At 38.6% G+C, this 25035-nt stretch overlaps 1 protein-coding gene across 5 annotated transcripts in view; it reads right to left on the bottom strand.

Moving 5' to 3' along the window:
- Nucleotides 1-25035, bottom strand: part of DISC1 (DISC1 scaffold protein) — a 188545-nt gene that overhangs the window by 15328 nt on the left and 148182 nt on the right. For 3 of the 5 annotated variants that reach the window (XM_085055473.1, XM_085055474.1, XM_085055475.1), the window contains 2 exons: nt 8490-8733; nt 4142-4186 (listed from right to left, as the gene is read on the bottom strand). In XM_085055473.1, the coding sequence (XP_084911599.1) occupies nt 4142-4186; nt 8490-8733 (289 nt within the window). Of the gene's footprint in view, nt 1-4141; nt 4187-4560; nt 4692-5828; nt 5905-8489; nt 8734-25035 lie in introns of those variants that run through there. The other 2 variants (XR_014850833.1, XM_085055476.1) reach the window with 2 other exon arrangements.

Below are 25035 nucleotides of genomic sequence, written 5' to 3'. Positions count from 1 at the left end.
AGCAGATGCTTCAGTCACATGCAGGCTAAGCACACATGCCCTCAGATAAATGAGCTGCATGGCCATGAGGTGTCCAAGGTGCAGGAGAGAAGCAAACAAGCACTTGTTCCTGCTCTGCATCCCAGATTTCCTGCCCCATGTGCACTGTCCTGGGCAGCTGTTGTAGATCAGGGAGGCCACTGGGAACAATGCATGTTAATCATGACCAACACCATCATGGCAAGGCTGCCCAGGAAGCAGCCAGGGGCCACCAGAGCCTGCTCTGTGACTTGCAGTGTGACCAAGCCTGCTGTGACTGTCCTCAGCTGCTGTCTGCATGCATGACACTCAGCATCTGACACAGGATCTGGTGGTTCTGGTTGCAGGGTACAGACTGCTCCAGGACTAAACTACCCTTGCAGGGAGCAGGTTTTCCTCCTGCTACAAACCAAGATGGTTACATTTCATTTTACCCTTATATAGCACACAACAATAACTAATAGTTCTGCTATTTATCATTATGTTTTATGTGATTGAAGACTTTGACTTTCAACCAGACTAGGATTTCTAAACCTTTTATTTCTATTCCTTTCCTTTTCTTCAGTGTTCCTGTCTTCTTCAGAGGGAGGTGTCCAGGCCAGAGCCATAGTCCTCTGGAGGCTTTGGCATTCTCAGCTAAGCACAGTAATTATTTCTGTCTTACAACTGACATTCCCAGTAATGAGGCTGCAAATGACATTTGCCCTTTCTTCCAACACAATGAAGGTAATGAATCCCACTATATTTGTAGTCCACTATAAACCTAGATTCTTATTCTGCAGTATTGTCAACTTAGCTGCTATTTACCATCTGTATACATAAATCCGTCTCTCTCCCTCAAATGTAATTTGCACCTGTCTTTTAACATACCCTTCTTATTGATTTCAGACTATTCTTTCAATCTATCAAGACCATTTGGAACTCTAATCCTAATTGAAATTATGTTGACTGGCACATAAACTCCTGGCCTACCTCCTTTTTAAAGGCAAATACTAAGTCTGCCTTTTACTGATCCCCGGGGACTTGAGGCTTCCTCTAGGAGTTTTCAAAGGAGCTTGTTAATGGTTTGGAGATTGTTTTTCTTGGCTCCTATGCACTCAGAAGAAATTTCATCAGTCGAGCCTGACTTGACTACATCTTATTTGCCTTTGGATTTTTACTGCATTTGTCTCTTGCTACCTTGCAGTGAATACTAGGAGCACTACATATTTGGACGTAGCCTATAATTTTTAGAAAGATCAAAAGCACAGAGAATAAGGAAGAAAAAAATTTTCTGATCTCTTTTAGTTTCTCATTCACCTTTCCTATCAGAAGACACACATGCTTTCTTTCACCTTTCCCTTACATCCAACTTATCCCTGAATTCCTTTGCCATTTCACTTCTGCTTAATGTAGCTTAGTGTGCTCAGGGGTCTTGCTGCTTCACACTTACACTGTGCAGTACCCTTCTAGGTTCACTCTTTGAAACACTTTTGTCCTTTCCTTTTCAAAACTTTTGAGCCACTGAAAAACTGCTGGCATAGGTATGTAGTCTGTGACTGTGTTTGCGCTTTTCTACACCAAAAGAAGACAGTGCTGTACTACAAACCTGATGTTTTCTGGACAGTATGAAAGAATATCTGCTGATTCCTCCTCCTATAGTTTGTCCCACACAACCTCACTTGTTGCTTCCCTGATTTTGTTCAGATAAGCTTTTCTTTCATGGAGGTAGCTATCTAACTTTTCTCAGAAGAGGGATCAAGGTTGTTTCCCAATTACTTTTGCTCTTATCACCTTCCACTTGCAGACTGCTTGCTTGTTCCATCAGTGTGCTTATATATATTTAGGAGACTTCAGCACTACAACACATTCCTCACTTTCCCATACACAGCAGTTTAGGTACAAAGCCTTCCAGCCAGCTGTTCTGCAACTGTGACCTACCTCTTTCCCACTGTCACACAATTTTCCCACACTCTCTGTGCTTGGACTGACTCTGTTCCCTTCTCCACATGGGAGCGTTAAATGACTCATCAGAATTACAGTCTGATGTTGGCTATTCTTCCCTTCATGCATCTTCCATTACAGCTACAGAGGAGTGTCCCTGGAAAAGCTTCTATGCAGGAATAGAGCTTTTCACTGCCTTCCAGCACCCTGCTGTGGCCTGACAGCAGTCTTCCTATTCTTATTCCTAGTAGACTGAAGATCTTCCCTAATTGCAGACTTCCTAAAATGAGAGCACACTACTGCACTAGCTCATTTAATTACACTGGGACAATTCCAGCTCCTGCTGTGGGAGGATGAGGCTATTTACTAACTTACCAATAAAAATTCACAGTGGGTCAGGGCTTGGAAAAAGAAACAAAAGTACCAAACTGTTTTCCAGTGTCCACACCCTGCTGTGCAAGGAGTCAGCATAGCTGGGTTTCATTTATAGGTGGTTCCTAGTATTGTTCATTCCCATCTCTGCTCCCGAGTCACTCAGATGCAACAATCTGGAATGACTAACTGGGTGCTCTCATGCAGGCAGCAGGGAGCCTGACCAGAGTCAATTAGGGGACCAGAGCACCAAAGGCACATTTAGGCAAAACCTTGACGTGGTACAGGGTGCTGACACTTTGTCACAGAGCTTTATGTGGAGCTCTCTACAAGTCACCATCAAGCCAGCTGTAGCAGTCTAGCATATTTCCATTTCTTTTATTTCTGTCATTGCTTTATATCCTCTTTATGCAGTTTTGTCCCCCCTCCAAACTTCGAAAGTCTCTCTGCTTCTGAGGACTCTAAGATATTAAGCTTTTGGTGCACCTTTCTGTAGCGGCAGCCCTGTATACCTGTGAACTCTGGTCCCTCAGTATTCTGCCCTGATAGCAGCAGGGCTTTTTCATACCTTTATTCCACGGGATTACCTTGCTCCTATTTCATATCATCTGTGGGCACAAACAGCTACACAGTTTAATTCACAGCAAAGTTCACTCATCAGAAAGGCCATTTGCATTTCCCTCAAAGTTCACCTCCACTCTCAAGGCTTCCTCCTTTTATTTATTCTGAACTCACAGACAGCCAAGCAGTCTATCCTAGGTGTGCCCTCCTATCACAGTCTCCTGGAACACAAAGTCAACAATCTGTGCTAGGTCTTGCAGTTAGATTATCTTTCCTGGAGCATTCCAGCTGCTCCGCAGTCTTTGGATTCACTGGTGGGAATCTAAAGAAATGCCTCATCTGAATAGTTATCCTGAACCGTAATATTGACTTATTCAATACTTGCTTGGCTTGGAGCACTTGTCACTCGTACTTGACACGAGGCATGTATGCTGTTGTGGAAGGTGAACTGGGGGTTACTTGTCCATGTAATTTATTTGCTGGCTGGACACAGTGCTGGGATGCAAAATTTCCTTAATATGCAAGTGGCAACCAAAGGCATAGTGATTTAAAAATGAACCAGACTGACACAGTACAGCTCTTAGAACCAGGGTAACTCACCTTACACATATATTACCTAAACCCTTAGTTTGTAGGTAGACAGATTTTTGTATGTAAGCAGATTTTTCTCATGGGCAATGCATCTCATGCTACTCAATTATCCTAGCTTTCTTAAATACGTGGACTAGATTCTGGTGTATTTTTATTTATGAAAATGGTGTAAAATTACAAACAAACAGTATCTTCCTTCAAATGAAATTCCTATTACTGTGAATTCTGCTGCAGTATGCATGTATGTTTTTATACTCCCAAAGTAAAGTCAAAGGTATTTTTAGTGGCACACAAGAAAATAGGCTAAGCATCATGATTTTGTTCCATCCTTAAGCATCATGACAGTACTACAGTGGGGCTGGCTAAATATTATTGGTCCTTCTTTTCCCCACTTGTTCATCCTGTTGTTGGTATGTGTTAAAAACAGTAGCACAGGATTTAAGCATAAACTCCCTGAAATACTCAGAAATTATGACATTCTTTTCCATGGAAAAAAAAGAAAAAATTGAATGGGCCCACTCTACTTGTGACTGTGCTCCTTTTCCAAGTGCTCACACACCCTCTAGCCATTTTTTAAGCAAAGGTAACACTATAAAAACAAATGTCACTTATTCTAATTGAGACAAAGAAAAGTCTGTACAATATCACTACTTTATACTGCCTAGGAAACACTTACCTCAGATAAATGACCCTCTGTTCCAAATGAAATGTCTTCCATAACCTGTTAGAGATAAATTATTAAGTATATAGTAGATACATGCTATATAAACAATATGATTTTAATGAACTAACAAAAATCATATAGCATAATAAAAAATTATATAAGCTGAACAATTGCATCAATTTTCTTCATATGCATGAAAGGTTTAAATTGCATTTGTAATAGGGCAGTGGCAGCCACCCAATATTTAAAACTCTATTTGAATACATTTTATTAAAGCCTGCTTTGGCTTCCCACTTAAATCCTACAGGAAATACTACCTCTAAAACTGAAGGACTAACTATAGAAAGAAAACTTCTCTATCAAGCTCTTGCAGATCTGTACACCATTCAAGAGTCTACAGAAATTTTTGGTACAAACCCTGTAGATGATTTTGGGCAAGAGAAATGGGAGACTCCATTAATGTTTCCCATTGGTAACAAATGCTAACTATAGTCAGCTCCTCCTTCAAAACTTCCTTCATCTGTGAAGTCTATAAGAAATTAGCCAATGTTTCATTGATTGGCTGAGGAGCAAAGAAATTTGATGTTAACATCATTGGGAAATCATTAATACTTATCACACATAACAGTGATATTGATAATAAACTAAGATAGGGATATTGCTTTGGTATGCACACACACACATATATATAATAAAAGTCCAAAATCATTTATCTGCCATAAAATCACTATTGTTACCAGATACTATTTTCAGCAATCAATCTGAAAAACAGGTTAGATTTCTCTTGCCTGTAATATTAATTTTCTGATGGCAGTTGTACTGCTAAATTACATGTAAGCACTAAGCTTACTGAGGTGCAACAACTCCCACCCAAAGAGCTGGCAATTTTAGCAGCAGACACCACACTCCAGTGTCAGATGCAGCTGAGGCCATGGTGCTGCACAGCTCCTCTCATGGCTGCACAGTGATGATCTAAGCATTGTGTACAAGCCAGCTGCCTCTTGCCACTGACATCCTTTCCAGCTTGGATCAATACGAGAAACACACAAACGCTGACTTTCACTAATGCTTAATGCTGACATTTAAAACTAAGATTAAATTTAAAAGTTCCAAATTATTTTCTAAGCTCCACAAACACAGCATTTAATTAAAGCTCAAATGAATGCATGGTTTATTTAGCTTTTGAAAGGCTTTGTCCTTTACACATGAAACGTTTGCCTCTTGGACCATGGGCTATCTAAATGCACAGTAATGAATTACAGTCTGCTCACAAAGGCTTTCTTGGTGCTTACTATCACTAAATTCTGAAAAACGTTGTACCATGTTCTGTGATAACTTCTTTTTAAAGACAGACACCACATTAAATATTATTTTTTCATTATTGTCATTATTTCATTATTGTCATTTGGTATCACTTAGACCTCAGTATCTTTTTAAAAACTTAATCACATGAAGGCTTTACAATTACAGAACATTTTCCCAACAGCAGAGTGATCTTCAACAGACCCCAAAACATCATCCCAGATGGCCAAACTGAGCCATGTAGAGGACATGAAAAGACAGCAGCCCTTAACCTTATGCTTGTTCTCTACTTCTTTTATGACGAAAAAGTGAGAAATTATCTACAAACAATTCTGATGGGACAACTACCAAAAATGCTGACTTACAGAAGGTAAAACTACTGAATTTGGGATTTTACCTTGTAACTTTAATCACCTCAATTTTCTTGAAATCTAGTAGGTGTTTCTTTCCTTCATAGTGATTAAGAGGGAGCACTGCACAGCATGCCAGAGAGCAGAAGAAGAAAAAAAGGATAGGTCAGGAACTCAAGCCTGCAGGTGCACACATACCCATGTTCATCAAGTTACTTGCTGTTAGGGAGGTCTCAGCACACACACATCTCTCAGTTTATTAGTTATCACTGGTGGTTTTGCTGTTTTTAAAAGCATTTAAAAAAAGGTTTTGCTTACACATACATTATCAAGAAGCAAAAAATAAAGCAAGGTATTATAAGGAGTGGAACAAGCAGGCATTAAAGTCTGGAGAGAAATGAAATGTTACTGTATGTTTTAGAAATCCCCCAGATATGCATCTAACCATGTAGTAATGATCATTGCAATTACCACCTCACTCAGTTTAAAAGTATGGAACATTTGTGGGATGAAAACTAGAACCCACCTTTAATTCTTTAGAGACTTGGAAGAAAATTAAGCCCAAATAGTCACAAAAAGTCAAACTACAACTGAAATGATGGGACACCCTAATTTCACTGACATAGCTACCAGCTGGAAAGTACACACTTACATGAATTTATATCAAATACTGTAGACAAGCTGACTTTCACATGACTGAGGGTGGTAATACTGTCTGCAACTTTGCTTCAGTGTTTTTTTTAATATTATACTCTAATGAGTTATCCACAATTGAGAGAAGCACATCTTATTTAAGTAACTCAGAGTGGTTCACAGGATGATTTTTGCTGGCCCCACTTTATTATTTTGACCAAAACATCAGTAATGATGTTTCAACAAGCTGAGCTGCCAATGCATCTGGTTATCAACCTTAGTTAACAGTCAGTGTTATAAAGGAAACCTGATTTACTGAATTATTTGGGGATGCCAGACTACCACATAAAAACTGGGGGAAAAAATCAGCAGTGTCTTAGAAAACACAGTTATGAAAATCATAAAATAACTGTTGACAGTTAATAAACCTGTGCTCACATGATAGCAAAATAACAAACTTTCAAGGAATTTATACCTTACATATTTTTATACCAGAACATGTCATATTTTATGAAATAGTGAGGATATTTAATTAAAAATGATAAATGGCCCCTCTGGAAAGCAGTATCTGAGGATCTAACAGAAGGGCTCTTTCATCTATTTTGCTTTTCTTATTATTGTTAGGTTTCTTGTTTATTTGCTTTCTAATGAAACCTATAGAGTAAGATACAGTGATATGCAAGAAAACTATTTATAGTACACATCAACAAAACCAATATTCACCTGGCACTAGTGCTTAGCTCTATATGATACAATAAATAACTGGAGAGCTTCTTCACTTATAGAACTCCACTGTAAAGTAAATCAATCACCTGGAAATTAAATGTACTTTCCAAGGCATATATGCACATATGCTATTATTAGTCTTTCCTATATTATCTTCAGTAATCTCTAAGTACAAAGAATATAACTCTTTCCTTCTGCTTCAGAGGCCAATGGTGCTCTGTAGAAATTCCTTAATGGGGAACAGAGGTTGTGATGCAGCTGAAGAGAATAGTCATTCCAGAAACATGGCAGCCACAGCAACAGAACACTTAAATGTTTCAGAAGTGGCTTGGTTTTCAACTAAGTCCATTTACAAATGAAGACAGATTCTTTCCTGCACTTCAACATGTTCAAAACCAGAAGTTAGCACGATTTGTGTCAGGTTTTTTGGTCTATATGAAGTCAGTCTGTAAACCATTTGCCCTGGGAAAAAACTGCAAGAACTACTGAAGCCCAATATAAAACCAGAATTTTACTAACAAGAGAAGACTTTACAGTAAGGTCAGGATGTCCTTTCCACTAAGTGTCAGCCAGTATATAGGCAAAATTAGGCATCAGATTTCAGAGCAATCCACAGCTCAATGGCTATCAGAAGCAATAAGCAAAATTTAAAATTTTGTCAACTAAATTCCATGGTAATAAAACTAACAACTGCTGTTGGAGGATCTTTTTGTCACAGTGGTGCTGTTGAGTGATGAAACTTTTTTAACAGCTTGTTTACCTAGGCAGTACAGTTAAAGACTACTAGATAGTGATTGATTTTTCAAGCAGGGATGGCATTCCAGATTAGAACATGAAAACCTAAAAGAAATTTGTCAAACCTTCTAAGCTCTATGATTTTTCCTTCCTTCTAATATTTGTTGGATGCTGTAAGCCTATTAGCATCTATTAGCTCAGAAGCCTTTGACCATTTCACTAAGGGAAGAAAACCAACTCTCTCCTGATGTCAGCTAACATTGATCCAGGCTAACAAGTCAGCAGAACTAACTCAGAATGAAACTTGTCAGTGAGATAAGGAAAAACTGATAATTTTGCTTAAATACTTAATAGTTTTTCCTTTAAATCCTGATGTACATTCTGTATTTATTGCCTGAATAATTTCCGCATTTTAAAAAGACTGATGGTAAAAGGAAAAATGGTTGGAGGGCTTCTGATAAGCTAATAAGCTATTTTATTCATGTCCCAGATTGGAAGCCAGATGTTAAGTTCATACTTAACCTGCCCTGCTGACCCATCACCAAGATTCAACTCCTCTCAAAAGGAAAACCAGCAGTATCCCTTGAAATGCAGCTGCAGACTATTTCAGATACCTCTTTCAGCTCACGGTGTTTGGGGCAGGAAACAGCACCCCACTCTGTGCCCTTTAGAAAGTGACCTTCTTTTCTTTTTTCAGATTCAGATGAGGCATCAGCAGTCATCTCCATCTCATCCATTTGGTTTTCTTCTTCCTCAAAAGCACAGCAACTGGTTTCTTTCAGCTGAAACCCTCGGATCAGCAGCTGACAGGCCTCCAAGTCAGCTTCCCACACTCTTTGGAGCAGCTGGCTCCCGCAGCTGGAATAAAAGCCAAAAGAAAATAAAACTGCAGTTCAGGGAGAATAGTTGCTATTTCAAGTAACACTTGGGGTAACTGCTTATTATAGACAGAAAAATAAAAAGAACAAAAAAAGCTAACAGTACCTCAAATACTCCCACAGAGATAACATTGCTATATCAAACTGAAAAGCAGCAAAAATTATTGCCCTATTACAAAGCCAATGACATAAAATCCTCCTTAAGATGTTGCTTCCAACTGTATGGCAAACACTGGCTACATAAGACTTTCTTCTGTTCAGACACAGGTTCAAGGGTCTTGCCACCATAAGCAGAGCATCCTTCACACCATCAGACTCTCAGGCCTGTCATCCTGCAGTCATATGGCTTTCCTGAATTTAATGTAGAAGAACGTGTGTGAACAACTACACTATATACTGCATTAAATCAGCTCTAATTTTTGGAAAATAGGTACACTAAATTTTTTATTAGATTAAAATGTGCTTGCTTCAGGACTGGTTAATAAGATTAGATTAAAGTGCAATAGTCTCCCTTCAGTCTTCTACTTTTGAGTGTTGTCCTTATCTCTCACTAATGTGCTTTGGTTTCTTTCTACTTTGTTATGCCACCAAAACAAAACCAGAAGCATTAATATATTCAAAATACCAAACTTCTGTAAAGTTCTCATCCATTAATCATCTCTCAAACATGTACATTACAAATAATGCTCTTCAGATCCATCCAATAGTTATTTCCACCTGAAATAAACAGGAATTCTAAGTGTAGATAGCTTTTCAGAACTGAATATTAACATCACAGTTTGTAAGTGATGTGGTCACATCTCCATGTAAAACATGTTGTCTCTAAGGAATCAGATGAGCCGGTTGCCTGCTAAAACATAGCAGATCAGTGGCAGAGTCTGGGATGGGACTCAGAAGCAGCTATTCACATGGCAATACACACTTCCAGACAGATTTCAATGCCAATAACTGCATTTTTTTTTCACTGTCCTTTTTCAAATTATATCATTTACTATATAATTGTAAGAAATTATAAGTGACCTAAAAGAAGAAAAATAACCATTTGATTTTAACTTTTCTGACTAAATTAAGTAGCAACTTATCTTTTATCCCAAATGAAGGATAAAGGAGCTGCACTTCTCACAATGAGTTCATTAAGCTAACAAAAATACATTTTTAACTCCACAAATTCTGCAAGATGCCAAGCTGTAAAAATCACACAGCAATATATTGAGACTGAGAGCAAAATCAGGCTTCAGAAGCTGAGCTATTTGATCTGTTCTTGGAGTCAGTATATATGTTTATTGAAGGCATAATGCAGCATGGGGTCCACAAATTGGTCTCCCCCAAGGAGTTCAAAGTATCACTAATTAGAAAGGAGAAAATGCTTCACTGGATTACACGTCTGTGTTCCATCCAGGTAGCATTTCACTTACCAAGCCAGAAAAATAAAATAACCCCCACTGTTTCTCTACTTGTCAATCACATTATCATGGTTACACAGTCAAAACATTTCCCTGCAGACATACATAAGCCCATTTACATGCTTTTGGAAAACGTTTGTTTGCAGCTAAATATAGCTTATTATTAAAATGCTAAAAAAGTAATCTAGAGACCTAAATCAGAACTTCCAACAGATAACTTGTTTTGGCTATTTAATTGAATGAAGAGCTTTATTGAAAAAATTAGGGCAAAGATGGTGATGTATGCAGTATTTCACAGTGGGGAAGATGAAGAGCATGTAAAAAAGTACAGCATAAATGGTGCCTGGGCTGCTGTTATTTGGCCATGACTCAGTGCATCGGTCAATGTGGTTTTGTCTAAGTTTTAAACACATTTTAGTAATCAGCAGCTACTGAACCTACTGCTAACAGATGGCTTTTATTTGAAGGCCAGCATTGTTCTATCATGGTATCTGTAAAACTGATACATCTTGAACTAAGAGGCTATGCTGAATTTTTCAACCAAAATCAGTGAATACACATACACTTGGATACTCTGAACACACCTAAGCCAAACATATCTAGGCTCCACCTTTTAGTCTGTATTCTGGAATTCAGTGCCTTGAAGCATTTTTCAAACACACTTTTGGAATGAAAATTACTTGGAAGTTGCAAATAGCTAACACAGAGACATTCCAAATGATTACTAGAAATTATGTTGTACCCAGTGTGCAAAAAACTTTAGCTTTTACACCAGGTCTTAAAAGTAAACTCAATTGAATTTCAGAGTTTGGTTTATTCATTTTCAATCCACACTAAAAATGCATTTTCAGTCTCTATGAAGCCTCCATGGGTGGCTGTACTGAACACAGAGAGATTTTTCAGGTATGAAATGTTTCAAAGTGATGGATCAAGTCTGGATGAGATTTTACATTATTCCTACACTTATAAATATTTCATGATGTATCAACACCTCTAGGTGTCATATGCCTGCCTGTATATTACTATCAAAGTGGCATATGTGGCAAGTTCAGTGAAGGTGTCTGGAACAATCTGCTGGAATCCACAACAAATCACAATCCATCAACCATTTACATAGACCCAGCGACACAAAGCACACCTTAATCACCTTCTGATTCTGAGCTGCCAAAAGTCAGAGTGCCAGGCCTTGTACAAACACCAAGCACATTACAATAATGGCCTTTTTCTCATGGCAACTTTTAAGTTTCAAATAATCAGCAAGAGCTAGGATACGGATGAAGATGTTAAAAGAAACACAGTGGACTAAACATAGCATGTTAGAGTACAACAGTTTAACTAGTTACACAAGTAACTGATTAATCTAACTGGTGTCAAGAACACTGAGGCATCACAGTGATAATTTTAAGGATTTGTGAGGTCAATGAAACATGTCATTAGATACCCAAGATTTCCATCCCTCCCTAAAGGAATCATGTAAGAAAGGTAAGAGATGCAAGTATAAGAATACAATGAGCAAATGATCGACACCAATGTGGTTTAACATCTACAGATGAAAGTCAGTCTTTTCATATTAAAAAACAAAACAGCAACAAAAAAAAAGAGTAGGGGGTAAAAGATTGTGAGCAGCCCTGACACTCAAAGCTGGTAGTTAGACTTAATGGGATAGAACAGAGGGGGTCAATGGAGAAAAAACAAAGTGGAAAATAAGACAGAAGTGCTGATTTTGAATGAATGAGAATAGAGCAAGTCTGCTTTTGTCAAGTCACGGCCAGGGAAATTGATGGTGAAGTAAGTGAGATGCAGGACTCTACATGAGTAATTTTTTAGCTGCACAGATAGCTGGGACAGGTTTTACCTCAAGGATACTGGGCAGAAAGAATCTACAAGAGCAGGCCTAAGCTGACTTGAAGAATGGCTGAGACATCCACAGCAACACAAAAGGATGCAGCAGAGAGAATTCTGCATTAGGTCAAGTTGATGATGATAAAAGAACTGTCAGCGAAACAGAGCTGTTTATGGACAGGAGGAAATGAATGTCAAACAGAGAGGCTTATCCTTGAGTTCTCTTCATAAAGTGGCAATTGACACTGTAATTGCAGTTGCCCTCACTAAGTATCAAGTAGTTTTATAGGAAACACAACCAGAGGGTAAAAGGAAACTAAAGGATTATCTTCCCTCTACTTGTGATGTTGGGTAAAATTCATGCCAAGAGACATATCCAGCAAGGATTCTCTCTCTCTTGAGGTCCAAAGAACATCGGTCCTTTGCCTTTTGATGAGATTCTGGGAGGTATCAATGGGGGCTCTCTATGGCTCTCAGCACAACATTATTCTAAAGCTATTTATAGTGCTAACTGGAACTACGAGAACATGACTTTTCTTTATTGAGGGCTCTGCATGCATACAAAAGGCACATTCAGTTCCTGAACATTGTGGTCTAAATGAAAACATGCCTGTGTAAAAATAGTCTAAAGATTTTATATTGAACTTTATTAAAAAAAAAAACCCCAAACCAAACCAAAGTTCTGCAAAACTTCCTCAAAAACATATTGGAATCAACACAGAAAGATGTCACTGCTTCTAAATCTCATCATCTATACAGGAATGCCCCTTGGTGAGTGAATTGTTACAAGTGGTTTATAACACCCTGAGGTCAACACTGTATGTTGATAAGATGATGTTGCTTATTTTAAGGGAAATCCCTGTAAGAACCCTCATATTGAAAGCCAAGAGAGTGAGACTGAAGCTAAAAGGTTACATATTAAGACAATTTTTCAGAAACTGTATAATCAAAAAGTAACTTAGGAGGGGAGATCAACCACTACTAAGAAGAGATACTTTAAATGACTTTCTTTTAATAGGTGAGCCACGTTAAGGTGCAGATTCGGGAAACCATGCACTTATCTTCTCCCAGTAACTGGCACATGTTTTAACTCTGCATTCACTGACCCTAAAAGCAGTTTTCTCTGACAAAAAAAGCAAACAAAATGCAACAAAAATAGTCTGGCAGAAACAAGAGGGATTTTCATGATGACAATTAAAATGATTGGAAACTTTTGAGGCTTGCATTAAATGGCAACGTGAATCAAAAAGCTTTGTTCAATATCCCCATTCTTTATTGAACTATTGTACAAACTAGGGAAAGTTTTTCTATATTTTGGTCACTTGCTGTTATTTATATTTTGCACCACAGGGAAGGAATAAGCTCTTCTCCCTCAACATTTAGCATTGTCTTTGTTTCCTTTTCTTAAAGCAGCTGTGCAGTGAACAAAGGAGGCAAGCAAAAGAAAGTATACTCTAATGATACTTAGAGGAAAGAAGGTAACCGTATTGCTGTATTCTTAGCAGAACCTCACCTTTTTATTTGATTCACCATATTAATTCACAGTCATGCATAAATAACCCTTCTTATATTTAACAAGTATTTACAACTTCAGAAATATGCTTTACTTCTCTCCTTCATTAAAAAAAAAAAAGTTTCCAGCCTGATAAGTTCTTGTTCTTTAACCTTAGCTGTTATATTTTAAGATGCTGTCAGCCAACCTGTGGAACAAGCCAAGGACTACAATGTGCCTATCAGCGACTCACATGAGGTTCTAGGGGTTGGAGGCATATAACAACCTGGTTTTCCCCACCTCACTGGTGTGCAGTGGCAGACTGATAAAGGAGAAGGTACAAGGAAAATGTGGACTCTGCCTGAACAGCAGAACTTTTTTTTCCTTTGGCCTGCACACTAGAAAGTCACCTTCCCTAAATATCTGAAATCAAAACCTTTTTTTAAACCCCCTTCTTGCAAGTGTCCCTAATCCTATAAACACCTTCAATATAACTTCAATTTCACAATTCAATTCTTTGTATTGTATCTCTCTTCTCCATTCTCTTCAGGAGTCAAAAATCTCATGAATCGACTTCCTATGGTTGTAATCATGTGGTTGTGCCCCAGAGTGGGAGACATTCTTCCTACTCCCTTTTTTCAAAGCTCACTGATAACACTTGTTTGCTGCTCAGCACTATTGTCACATTTCTCCATGTGAAAACAAGACTCACTCCCAAAAGAAGAGTCCACATATTCCCTTGTCAAATAACAACCTGGTCTACCTTGGAGACTAGGTAAAACTCCCAGGCAAAGTCTGAAGCTTGCAGTACTTTTCCCAGGCACAAGCAACAGAAACTTGCTTCTCTGACCTTGCCTTCTCCTTTATAAAACACACAATAATATCTACAAAACAACAAGTAGCTCTCCCTCTTTAAATGTGATGTTTTACCCACCAGAGAATATTCTGGACCAGAACCACAGAAACCCAAGAAAGCAATCCTCCCAATCCCCATCTAACTTCTAGACTTTTATACAGTTTCCAGGAATGCTCCTTGGTGAGTGAATTTTTACAAGTGGTTTATAACACCCTGAAGTCAACACTTTGTGTTGATAAGATGATGTTGTTTCAACACCTGAAAAATTTGCTCTGGGCTGACTTTTCTAATATCTACACTTCACAGCCACAGTCAAGTTCCCTGCATGTTAGTTCTATTCAAAAGACATCCAACGCACCCAGACAGGACATGACAGAGCAGCACAGAGGTATGGACACCACTTTCATACAGCTGGAAGAATGGGTGATGGCAGTAGCTCTCCTTTGTACAGCATCCCAGGAGCAGAGGCAAAAGTGCAGGTAGGGGTAGATTTGAGGAAAAAGGTGAGCAGAGCCTCCAAACCAGCCCTCAATGTGGTGACTATGGCATCAGCATCTCCTCAGGACAGGATATGTGGAGGTGCAGTAAACAGAGTACCTGGAGCCAGATATCCTCTGTCCTTGTTGAGTGATCTAACCTCACAATACTGCTATGGAACACTCACCACTGCCTTAAATTGTGTTGGGATTAGGAGCTCTCACTTCTTGTCTTGGTGAGCAAAAATAAGAGCAACAGTTCGATTCCCTCCTTGCTCACCTAGAAGGTAACACTGCTATTCTATTACTCGTGCTAGCTCCAGGTAAAAAACAGAATAAATAAATATCTGCCAGTGTTTTACCCCAAATGTGTTTTTAAAAATTAGGCTTATCAACTACACTCATTATGCACAATTTTTTCCACTTAGTAAAACATCTGCATCCAGGATACTGAAAGATTAGCACTGAAATCTAAGACCAGTCTGCTAAGAATTGACACCTTTCTCTAAAAAAGCCCTACCCTGATACAGCAACTTAAGGACAGAACTACCATCTTGTATTTTATGTGAGATATACATATTTTATGTCCATTTTTTCTTTCCTGAAAGGCCTGTTAAAAACAATACTGCTAGTGGTTAAAACCAACAATAGACATTTGATTAGTGTTATTAAAAAACAAGATACCACACAATAGCAAACAATACTTTTGTCATTTTCTCTTCAATCCCCCAGCCATTTATTTTACCTGACGCAGAACTTTAATCATGGGCTGTCGTCTTTTTACCAATATTCAATGTCACCGTGTTACACTTAAATTATCTCCACCAGAAACACAAAATGATAGACTGCTGCAGCTGATGGTTTTCGCTTTGGTTCTAAACACAGGGTGAATGCGGGAATGGGACCAACATGCTGAATGCAGGAAATTCAGTAATTTACAAGGGAAGAAGGAAGGCATCTTGTTACGAGCATTTATAATTCAATTTTGTCCCTATATTTACTTTACAGTTTATTTTTACTATATTTCCTAATCTATAATGTGAAAATTTACTACCTGCTTTCAGGGCTATTTATTTCTCTTTAAAAAAAGGAATGGTCCTCTGCCCTTACCTCCACTACATAACATCTATAATAGAAACATCTATTACAAATAATCTATTCTAAGACTAAAAAACGTAACTTTGATAGATGAGGAGAAAGCTACCAGGGGATTCTTCTTATTAAGCAGTTTATATAAAGCCAGCTTTGCAACCCTAGTTTATCATTCACCTCATTCATAATCTGATAAAACACCTTCAAATTTGGTGCTAACTCTGATAATTCAGTGCATATCCTGCTTGCCTTTGGCTCCTGCAATAATAGCAAAGCCCCACAATGTAATTAATTTTGGCTGGATAGGAATTGCTGGAATGAGATTTTTTTTTCCTGCACTATTTAATATTTGATCCAAAATTAGATTTAAAGGAGAGGCATGAATTAGACCCTGATTTTGAAAAACATGCATCTCAGTATCTACGTATTCATCTGAGCTCTGTTCAGCTGAGCTGCTACACAAGCCTAGATACTTTCTTGAGCTTGAACCCCACAAAATATCTAACTTCTAGTGACCTCCACTGATACAGAAGTCATTCAGCAGCTTTCAAAGTCACAAACAGCTCTAATCCAAGAGAATACATTTGTTTGTAAAAGTATGCCACAGGAAGAAAGCAGAGCATTTGCATTGAGGCCACATTCTCAGCTGTCGCAAATCCACACTGCTGCAATAGCAGCAATGGCTATTTATACCAAGAGAGGAACGTGTTCTTATTGCAAAGCAATTAGAATAATGAGCCTGATCTCTTATTGCTCATTACATTCTCTGACCACAGTGCTAGGAAGCATACAGAAGGAATTTACAATTCTCCTATAATTTTTATTCACCTCTGTTCTCTGATATAAAACTCAAAATTTTAAAATATACTTCTCTCTCTGAAAGGATGAGAGATTTGAACTTTCAGTGCCAAGTGGATTTGAGAATGTGAATCATCCTGTGTGTACCACTGACCAAACAGGAATTAAGCATACATAATGATTAAAAAAAACAGGGCAACGAAATAACCTTTTAGAAGCAGTATAATTGGGAGGGATGATATATTGTCATCATGTGGGAATGTACCGTGAAATTCAGCTTTTGTAACCAGGAAGACACACCTGGAAAAAAGAGAGTGTTGGCCAAATACTGACGTCAATAGCCACATGCTTATGGAGATCCTCTGAAACACTCAAGGGCACCACATGACCTGCTGTTGTTGCAGGGTCATGTAAGTTCAGGAGCCAAATCCCGTTCTGGATCAAAAAGAGCAAGAGAGAAAGGGCAAGGTCTCCCTGGCTGGACCCTGCTAGCAACAACAGACCCTGCACTGCTGCTGGCAGCAAACTTAAAATTGCTGGGCCATGCGTGTCTCCCCAGACTAGCACAGTAATGCTCCCAGAAGTACAGTAATTAATGAAAACATCCAACGCTAGTAGGAAGGATTGTCCCAGTCACGAGCAAGATAGAGCTATCCTACACCTTCATACTCATGCTATGCAGATGGCAATACTTGATTTTGATTGTTTAATTACCATCAAGTTTCCATCTAATTGGCCAGCCAGGGCTTAGTGCAAAGTATCATCCAAAGACAGAACAGGAGGATTTAGCAGCACTGCTGGAGAGGCACAAGACATCATATTCCTTGATTGCTCTACACCCATTACGGCTGCTGATGGCAATCCCACTCAAGACAGATGACAAAGCCTCTGTAATTGCACAAACTGCTTTTGAATCTTGTCTTCAGGGACGCACTGGAAAACAGTAGTAGCAGGAAAACACACATCCACCTCCGAACATTTTTCTTGCCAATTTCAGAAGGGAGCATCTCTTTTTCACTACACATATTCACTTACATGCAGGTACCAAGAGCACCTGGTAAGAGAGCAAAAGATTAATGCCATGGACCCAGAGGTGACAAACAGCTTTGCCATCCCTCCCTCCCCTCCCAGAGTCGTATCTGCACAGCTGAGATAGGTTGAGGTTTGCATGAAATTAGCTCACAGAGAAGTCAACAGCAGGGCAGAGTTGGGCAAGGCACAGGTGATGCCGAAGGGCAAAGAGAAGCACTTTGAAGAGTTTACAGTTATTTTTCTCAGTAAGATAAACTGGTGAAAGTCCCACGAAATTACTGGAAACAGTCCTCTGTGTAAAGGGATATTTTTTATCAATTTCTCAAACTCAGTCCCTAGTTTTCAGACTGCCTCTCACCTAACACTGCACTCTTACTAAATGTGCAAATAATGCTAGTATATGCTGCTGCACATTTTCCTTGTTATCTGAAGGGGATGATGAAAACACTGTCCTTTAGGTTCACAGAGTGTCTGAAGTTAACTCCTCAGCAGCTACAGCACACTGCAAATACATCCCCATATTGTTGATCTTGGACCTTATTTTCAAACTCCCTCTGAAAATTCTAGGATGAGGTCAGTGGCTGAACACTGTTTGTGAAGCACAGTAGAGCTGTTACAAAAAATATTATGTCATAGCCAAAGCATTTTTGGATAGGAAATGGAAAAGTATTAGAAGCAAATCACCAAAGCTCATTGTATCAATCTTCCCTTCATTAATGCAAGTACGTATTAGGACCAATGTCTTCAAGAGAAATAGTATAGGCTTTGAGGTCAAAAAGACACAGAACGTACTCCTGGGGAAGAGGAAGGATGTATGACTGCTGTCAGTCATGGTAGACAACCACCATTCATAAAATGGAACCCTCTCCACATTGACAAGTATCACTATTTAAGAAAAAAACAAAGTTATTCATATGAATTTGATCTCTTAATAAAATTAATATAATTCCATCAATTAGAGAGAAAACAGGGAAGAGCACAAGAGATTAGGGGAAAAGAAGACTATTGCTTCTGCTCCAAAACAGGAAAATCTCAGCACACCAAAGCAGCAAAGTGATACAGAATAACTTACTTTTGACAAGGCAAGAATTTGCAGCGGAGAGGACTGCTGTGTGTGCTGGCTTTAGCTGAGGTGATTTTCTTCCCCAGTGGCTGGTATAGGGCTGTGTTTTGGATTTGTGTGAACACAAGGTTGATAATACAGAGATGTTTTTGTTATTGCTGAGCAGGGCTTACACAGAGCCAAGGCCTTGTCTGCTTTTTGTACACCACACTGGAGAGGAAGTTGGGGGTGCATGGAAACTGGGAGAAGAGACGTCCAGGACAGGTGACCCAGACTGACCAAGGAAATATTCCAGACCATATGGCATCATGAGCAGTATATAAAGGGGTGGGGGGGAAGATGAGGAAGGTGGAGGGGATGTTCGGATTGATGGCATTTCTCTTCCCAAGTAACTGCTATGCGTGAGGGGCTCAGCTCTCCTGGAGATGGCTGAACACCTGCCTGCCCAGGGGAAGCTGGGAATTAATTCCTTGTTTTGCTTTGCTCGTGCATGCAGCTTTTCCTTTCCCCATCAAACTGTCTTTATCTCAACCCATGAGTTTTCTCACTTTCCCCTTCCTGCTCTCTCCCTGATCCCACTGCTGGGGGAGGCAGCCAGGGGCTGTGTGGGGCTTGGTTGCTGGCTGGGGTTAAGCCACAAGAACGTGACACTCATGAATTTCAGCAAAATGTTGAACTCTAGCTTTGCAGGCATGAGTGACCAGCACCAGAATAATGCAACGTAAGAAAAGGGCGTACAGAATAAGACAAAATCCTAACAAAACACACAAATACTAACCAGCTAGAGAGGCTGTGAACTTTCATCACGTTTTCTTTTCAAGCAAGGGCAATACTTTCTGTTTTCAGAAGGGGAGACTCAACCTTGCCCTCTGATGATTTTTGCTATCCTAAGAATAAAATGAATGGAAGACAAAGAGCCTAGAGGGAAAGGGGGCAAGATTTTCCATGAATAAGCAACAAAATCCCCTGTCTCCTTGTCCTTGACAATGCTGCACACTAACTACTGGTTAATTCAGTAACTTGGAAAAAACCCTGTATGAAACCTGAATTAATATGGACAGGGAGTTAGTAAAGGCTGTTCAACCATGTGATTTGCTTTTTCTGAAGCTCTGAGGCACTAGAAACTAGCTTCAAATCTGACCTTTTTTTTTTTTTTTCCTAAAAAGATGTAGTTTCAATGCTCAGAATAGCTAAAAAGAACATAGCTCTCTGCTCTTTCATAAGAGCTTTCTTATCAAACAGTATGGTCATGTGCCATAGTTCCCCCACCTCCCAATTAAAAATCAGTATTTGTGACCCAGCATTTCTGAACAGGCAAAATAACAAAAAAAACAAAAAGAGGAAGGCAATAGCAATTTCTGAATTTGTAATTCTTGTGCCCTTCTTCACTTCTTATCTTCTCCTATAGAAGCCAGTCATTAAAAAATCTTATATGTAACACATATACATTGGTGCAACACTAATTGCCTACTAGGACTTAAAGTGAAGAAGTAAATTTTGTGTTATGTCCCCTTCCCCCAGAGCACTGTGGGGCCCAAAAGCCTACCCATCTCATCCCTCCCTTACTGCAAAAATCTTCCTCCACACCTTAAACCAGGATATAAAAGGTGCCTTAGGATATAAAAAAAATTCTCCTCCCCTTGTAGCAAGAATTCATTTTATCACAGCAAATTCAGAAGATTCCCAACAACACAGTTGGGGAAACTATCCCTATATAATCAATATTAAATTAAAACACAAAATATGCCATATAGACAGGAACAACAAAGATAGCTACACATTTGCAAAGACACACAGTGCTTTTGATGTCCTCTGAGACCATCTTTAAGACCATAACTAGTATGAAACACTGGCCTTTCATTGTGCTGTGCTATTCAGAGTATTCATACCCACCTTTGCTCCCAAAACCATAGCATTTTATAAAGGAGACTTGAGACGTGGCATGCAAGCTAGCAATGAATAATAAGGGAAGACAGTAACTTTTAACATTGTTCATTTTAATGTAAACTGGAATACGTTGTGGTGGCATTTAATCCTGACCTGTTCTCTTATGGCATGGGACCCTCAGAACATGGAATACCTTGTCTGGAGGGACAGAGCTCAGTGAAGATGACATACTCAAATGCATTAACAACACTGCCTGCATGAGAAACCCTCGTTTCTGATACAGAATACATGAATGCCTAGCATTCTGAGCAACCAGGCTGCAGCTACATTTGTTCTGAGCTAGTCAAGTGACATTTGACTGAAACTCTTAAAAAAAAATCACAGATGAGATCAGGTAAAACACACCTTGGGCCCAATTTCTGCTGCTTCAATAAATGCAAGTTATCTGTATCACACCAACCATCTTAACACCACAGTGAAGCAGGAGCCAGGCAGATGAGCACAACTTACATCAGTTAGACACCACAATGTTTTCCATACTGTGTATCCATGAGTAAAAACAAAGGCACCATTAATATGAAAATGAACCAAAGACAAACAGTGAAAGAGAGTCAATTAAAGAAGAAAGGTTTTGCACACATTTGCAAAGTTACCCAGTGCTGTATCATTCAACAATGGCAAACTACAGTCATTGCAGTATTGCATTGTGTTATATTTATGCATTTTCCCTCTCTTGCAGCACAGAAAGTAGCTCAATAAAACACCTTTGTGTAATTTGCCACTAGTTATTCTTGAGCAATATTATTCCCCCAAAATAATTTCATGATTCCTATCTTGGAATTAGGAAAAGCCACTTAAAAGCCCTGTTTTTGTGATGAATGGAAGTCACAGCATAATCTTTTGAGGTCTGGAGAACAGTACAATCACATTAAATTCCCTCAGCTCAAGAAATGTCATCTTTACATCAGCTGGTACAAAAAAATTGTTTCCAGCCTGAGGCAGCTATGATAAGGGATTTAGAAGTCATCAGCATGTGGGCCAAGAGATATAAAGGAATGCATCACCGCATATAAAGTGTCTGCTGCTCAGAATTTTGGAGCTAATGTTCTCACAGCTGTGTATGACTTAGACCAGCTGGGAAGAAGAAAGGGACTAAATGAGTCACAAGAAGGATCTAGCATTTTGTCTAACCTACAGTTTAACATTCCAGCAGCAGAACTGTTGGTAAGCCAAGTAAGATCAGATCGTTATCCATCAAGGGATGGGGCTGCAAGGTCTCTTGGAAGCACAGTAGAAAATACAGTCTTGGGGTGAGGCAGGCAAAGATGACATTTCAGTCCTAATTGTGCACAGCTAAGATACTACCTTACCAGCAGCTGAAACAGTCCTCAGCACAACTGAGGAGGGTCATGGGTTACACAAAATTACCACAGACCATCTGGCACTCCCAAGCATGCCTGTGCTGCTCCATAGACAAGAGAGAAAAGCTTTTGGAAAGCCTGACTCAGCAGCCTTAGCACAGCAGTTCTCCTATAGCAGACATCAGAGTTTGTATAACATGATGTACAGGCACTAACAGCTCAAGATTAAATATTTTATGGCTTTCCAGCACTCTCTCCTAGGATTAGTTTGTGATCCTCACCCATTTATGTGACTTAAGCTCACTTATGGCAGAAATTGGTGGTTTTTGAAAAGGTTGGATGGTTGAAGCCCACTTTATTCATGTTAGTGATATAAAGTGCTAGCAGAGCCTTCACTTGGTGTGGAAACAAGCAAAATGAAAAAAAAACCACCTTCTGTGGAACAAGGGTCCCATGAAAAGATGCTCATCTGAATTCCAATGAGCTAGATCAGACAATTACAGTAAACTTCTCCTGTACAGTCCCTCCTACATGGCTCAAGTGATGAGCTGAAGTTATCCACGCAAAACTTCTTGTACTTCAGATATTCACACAGACAGATGTCTCTGCTGAACTCACTTTCATTATGCTAACTCTGACCACTTTTGCACATCTCCTGTTTACTAACTAAAAGTAAGCAACTTGCAAGGTCTATCGTGGAAGAGATGGCAATCATATTTACACTCTCAAGAGAGCAGATAGTGATTTAATGTATGAACTTGAGGAATGGCTTGATGTATGCTGATGACTGGGAAAGAGACAGACAGCAGCATTTTTAAACAGGCTATTTGTTCATTCTTTTCTTGGAGAATACTGTCCTCAACAACTGTCAATCCATTCTCAGATTATAACCTATATTTTAAAGATGGAAAAAACAATGTCAAGTAATCTGTATACTTAGTGGGTGGTTTGTCTTCCTTGGGGTGAAACTATCAGATAATGAACATATTTCATGTTTTTGTCAATGCATATTTTCCTTTTTTTTAGGTGCAAGGCTATCAAAAGAGTAGTGCTCCTAATCAAACATATTCTATTAAGCTACCTGACAACAGATGCATTTAGGCCACAGTCAAAAGCATTGCATTTGTTTAAAAAACAAACCAACCAACAAAAAGCCCACCTCCCCAAAAACTACTCCAGCAAATTAGCTAGGTTCCCCTCCGTCCACTTCAACCATTAAAAAAAAAAAAAAAAGACAAGAGGAATATATTCCAAGCTTTTCTTAAGAAAATAAAAGAGAAAAAGACGTGTGTGTGTGTGTGTGTGTAATTAACTGACAAAACTGGTATTTTTTAAACTTGAACCATTAAAGCTATTTCATTATGAGTTTTATTCATTAACTTCCTTCTGTTACAAAGTGGTCAAAAATGACATTTCTAAGAATTCTACTTTATTTGAAGCTATATCTTAAATTGAAGTGTTCCGAATCTAGGCTGTTTCTATTTGAAACATTACCTGGCAAAATTATATGATTCATCTTGAGAAAAGTTTTAGAGCTTTATTTGAATTCATGCTTCCCAGACTTGATCCTCTTCTGGTTTCAAGAGCATCCCCAAAGGTACATCCATGAGCCAGATGCAAATTCTACCTCTGTCTAAAATGTAATCTTAAAACTTACTCTTTAAACTTTCCTTAGAGACTTTTTCTTTAGTTTATGATATATATAAATGAGTAATCTGAGCATCTACATCAAGACCAGAAAAAGAAAAACTCTCTCAAGTTACTGCTCTAAGCAGGGGCAGGGTTCAGGGAAGCCTCTCGGGCTCTTGCTTACCTTTTTTTTTTATTGCTCAAGCTGTAATGTAGGAATAGCTAATTACTTAAAGATCTAAAAAACTTTTAAAAAATCTCTATAACCACCTTATTAGCATAAAAGCAAAATATTTTTCAAGACATAGTATCTTGGAAACTTCTTTCTGATAAAAACATTCAAGATTTTCTCTTTCCACCAATATTCAAACAAATTCTTAGCCCTTAATTACTTGAACTATTTTTAGACTAATACCATTTGCACATCTTGGAAAACAAGTTCAGGACTGAATCTTCACCATCTGGGACCTGTAAATTCTATCTGATAAACCTCTGGAAGGAGAAACAAACATACATATTCTCCAAGTATTTAGCACTTAAAGAGAAATTTACTTCCTTCTGGAAGCCTGATATGTCAATTAAATCCATATAGTCTAGAAGCAGCAAAACATGTCATTATACTTTATTTTTTAAATAAAGAGTATGGTTTTCCAAAAGACAGCACACAAAATCCTTAAGACCCGTCTTAAACTTATGGACTGGAGTATATGGAATAAAAATGTTATCAAGAAAGGGTCAGGCAGCACACAGACACAAAACTTGATCTTCAGATCTGTTTCCATAACTTTTCATTCAGATATGAATATCTTTAAATTTAAAGAGTTGAGTAAAATAAATATTTCTATATTCAAAAGTATGAGTGAGCAAAACTAAATATATAGAACCCTCTCTTTACCAATACAACAACAACAAAAAAAATAGCAAGGGCAACAATTTATTAACTATACCTGCTCAATAATGGAAATGGAAGTGATGCTAATTTGGTGGATTGCATTTTGTTAGGACACAAACTCCAATTACAACCCATGAAAGGCTTTTTCAATACAAATAGACTTGTTCAAGGCAAAGTTCACTAACACAGAAGATTCCATTACAACAGCACTGTAATATTTGCTAACCATTACTCAAGAAGAAGCCTAAAGTCAGAGTAGGTCACCTAGAGCCCCCTTCATGCAGCAAGAGAAGGAAATATAAATGTTAGCATTTGTTTCCAAAAAAACAAAAGCATAAAAATCTGTAAACTCTGCATTGGGATTCAGTTCTTAAAATATCTTTATTGTTGTCTTGGTTTATATTTGCTTTCCACAATACCCCAAATTGGCATTTTTTCCAAACTGTTCTACACACTGTC

This window comes from Lichenostomus cassidix, chromosome 3, assembly GCF_008360975.1.
Source record: "Lichenostomus cassidix isolate B80296 chromosome 3, HeHo_3.0, whole genome shotgun sequence".
Classification (NCBI taxonomy): Eukaryota; Metazoa; Chordata; class Aves; order Passeriformes; family Meliphagidae; genus Lichenostomus; species Lichenostomus cassidix.
Note: the sequence above shows the minus strand (reverse complement) of the source record. Positions and strands in the feature narration are given on the sequence as shown.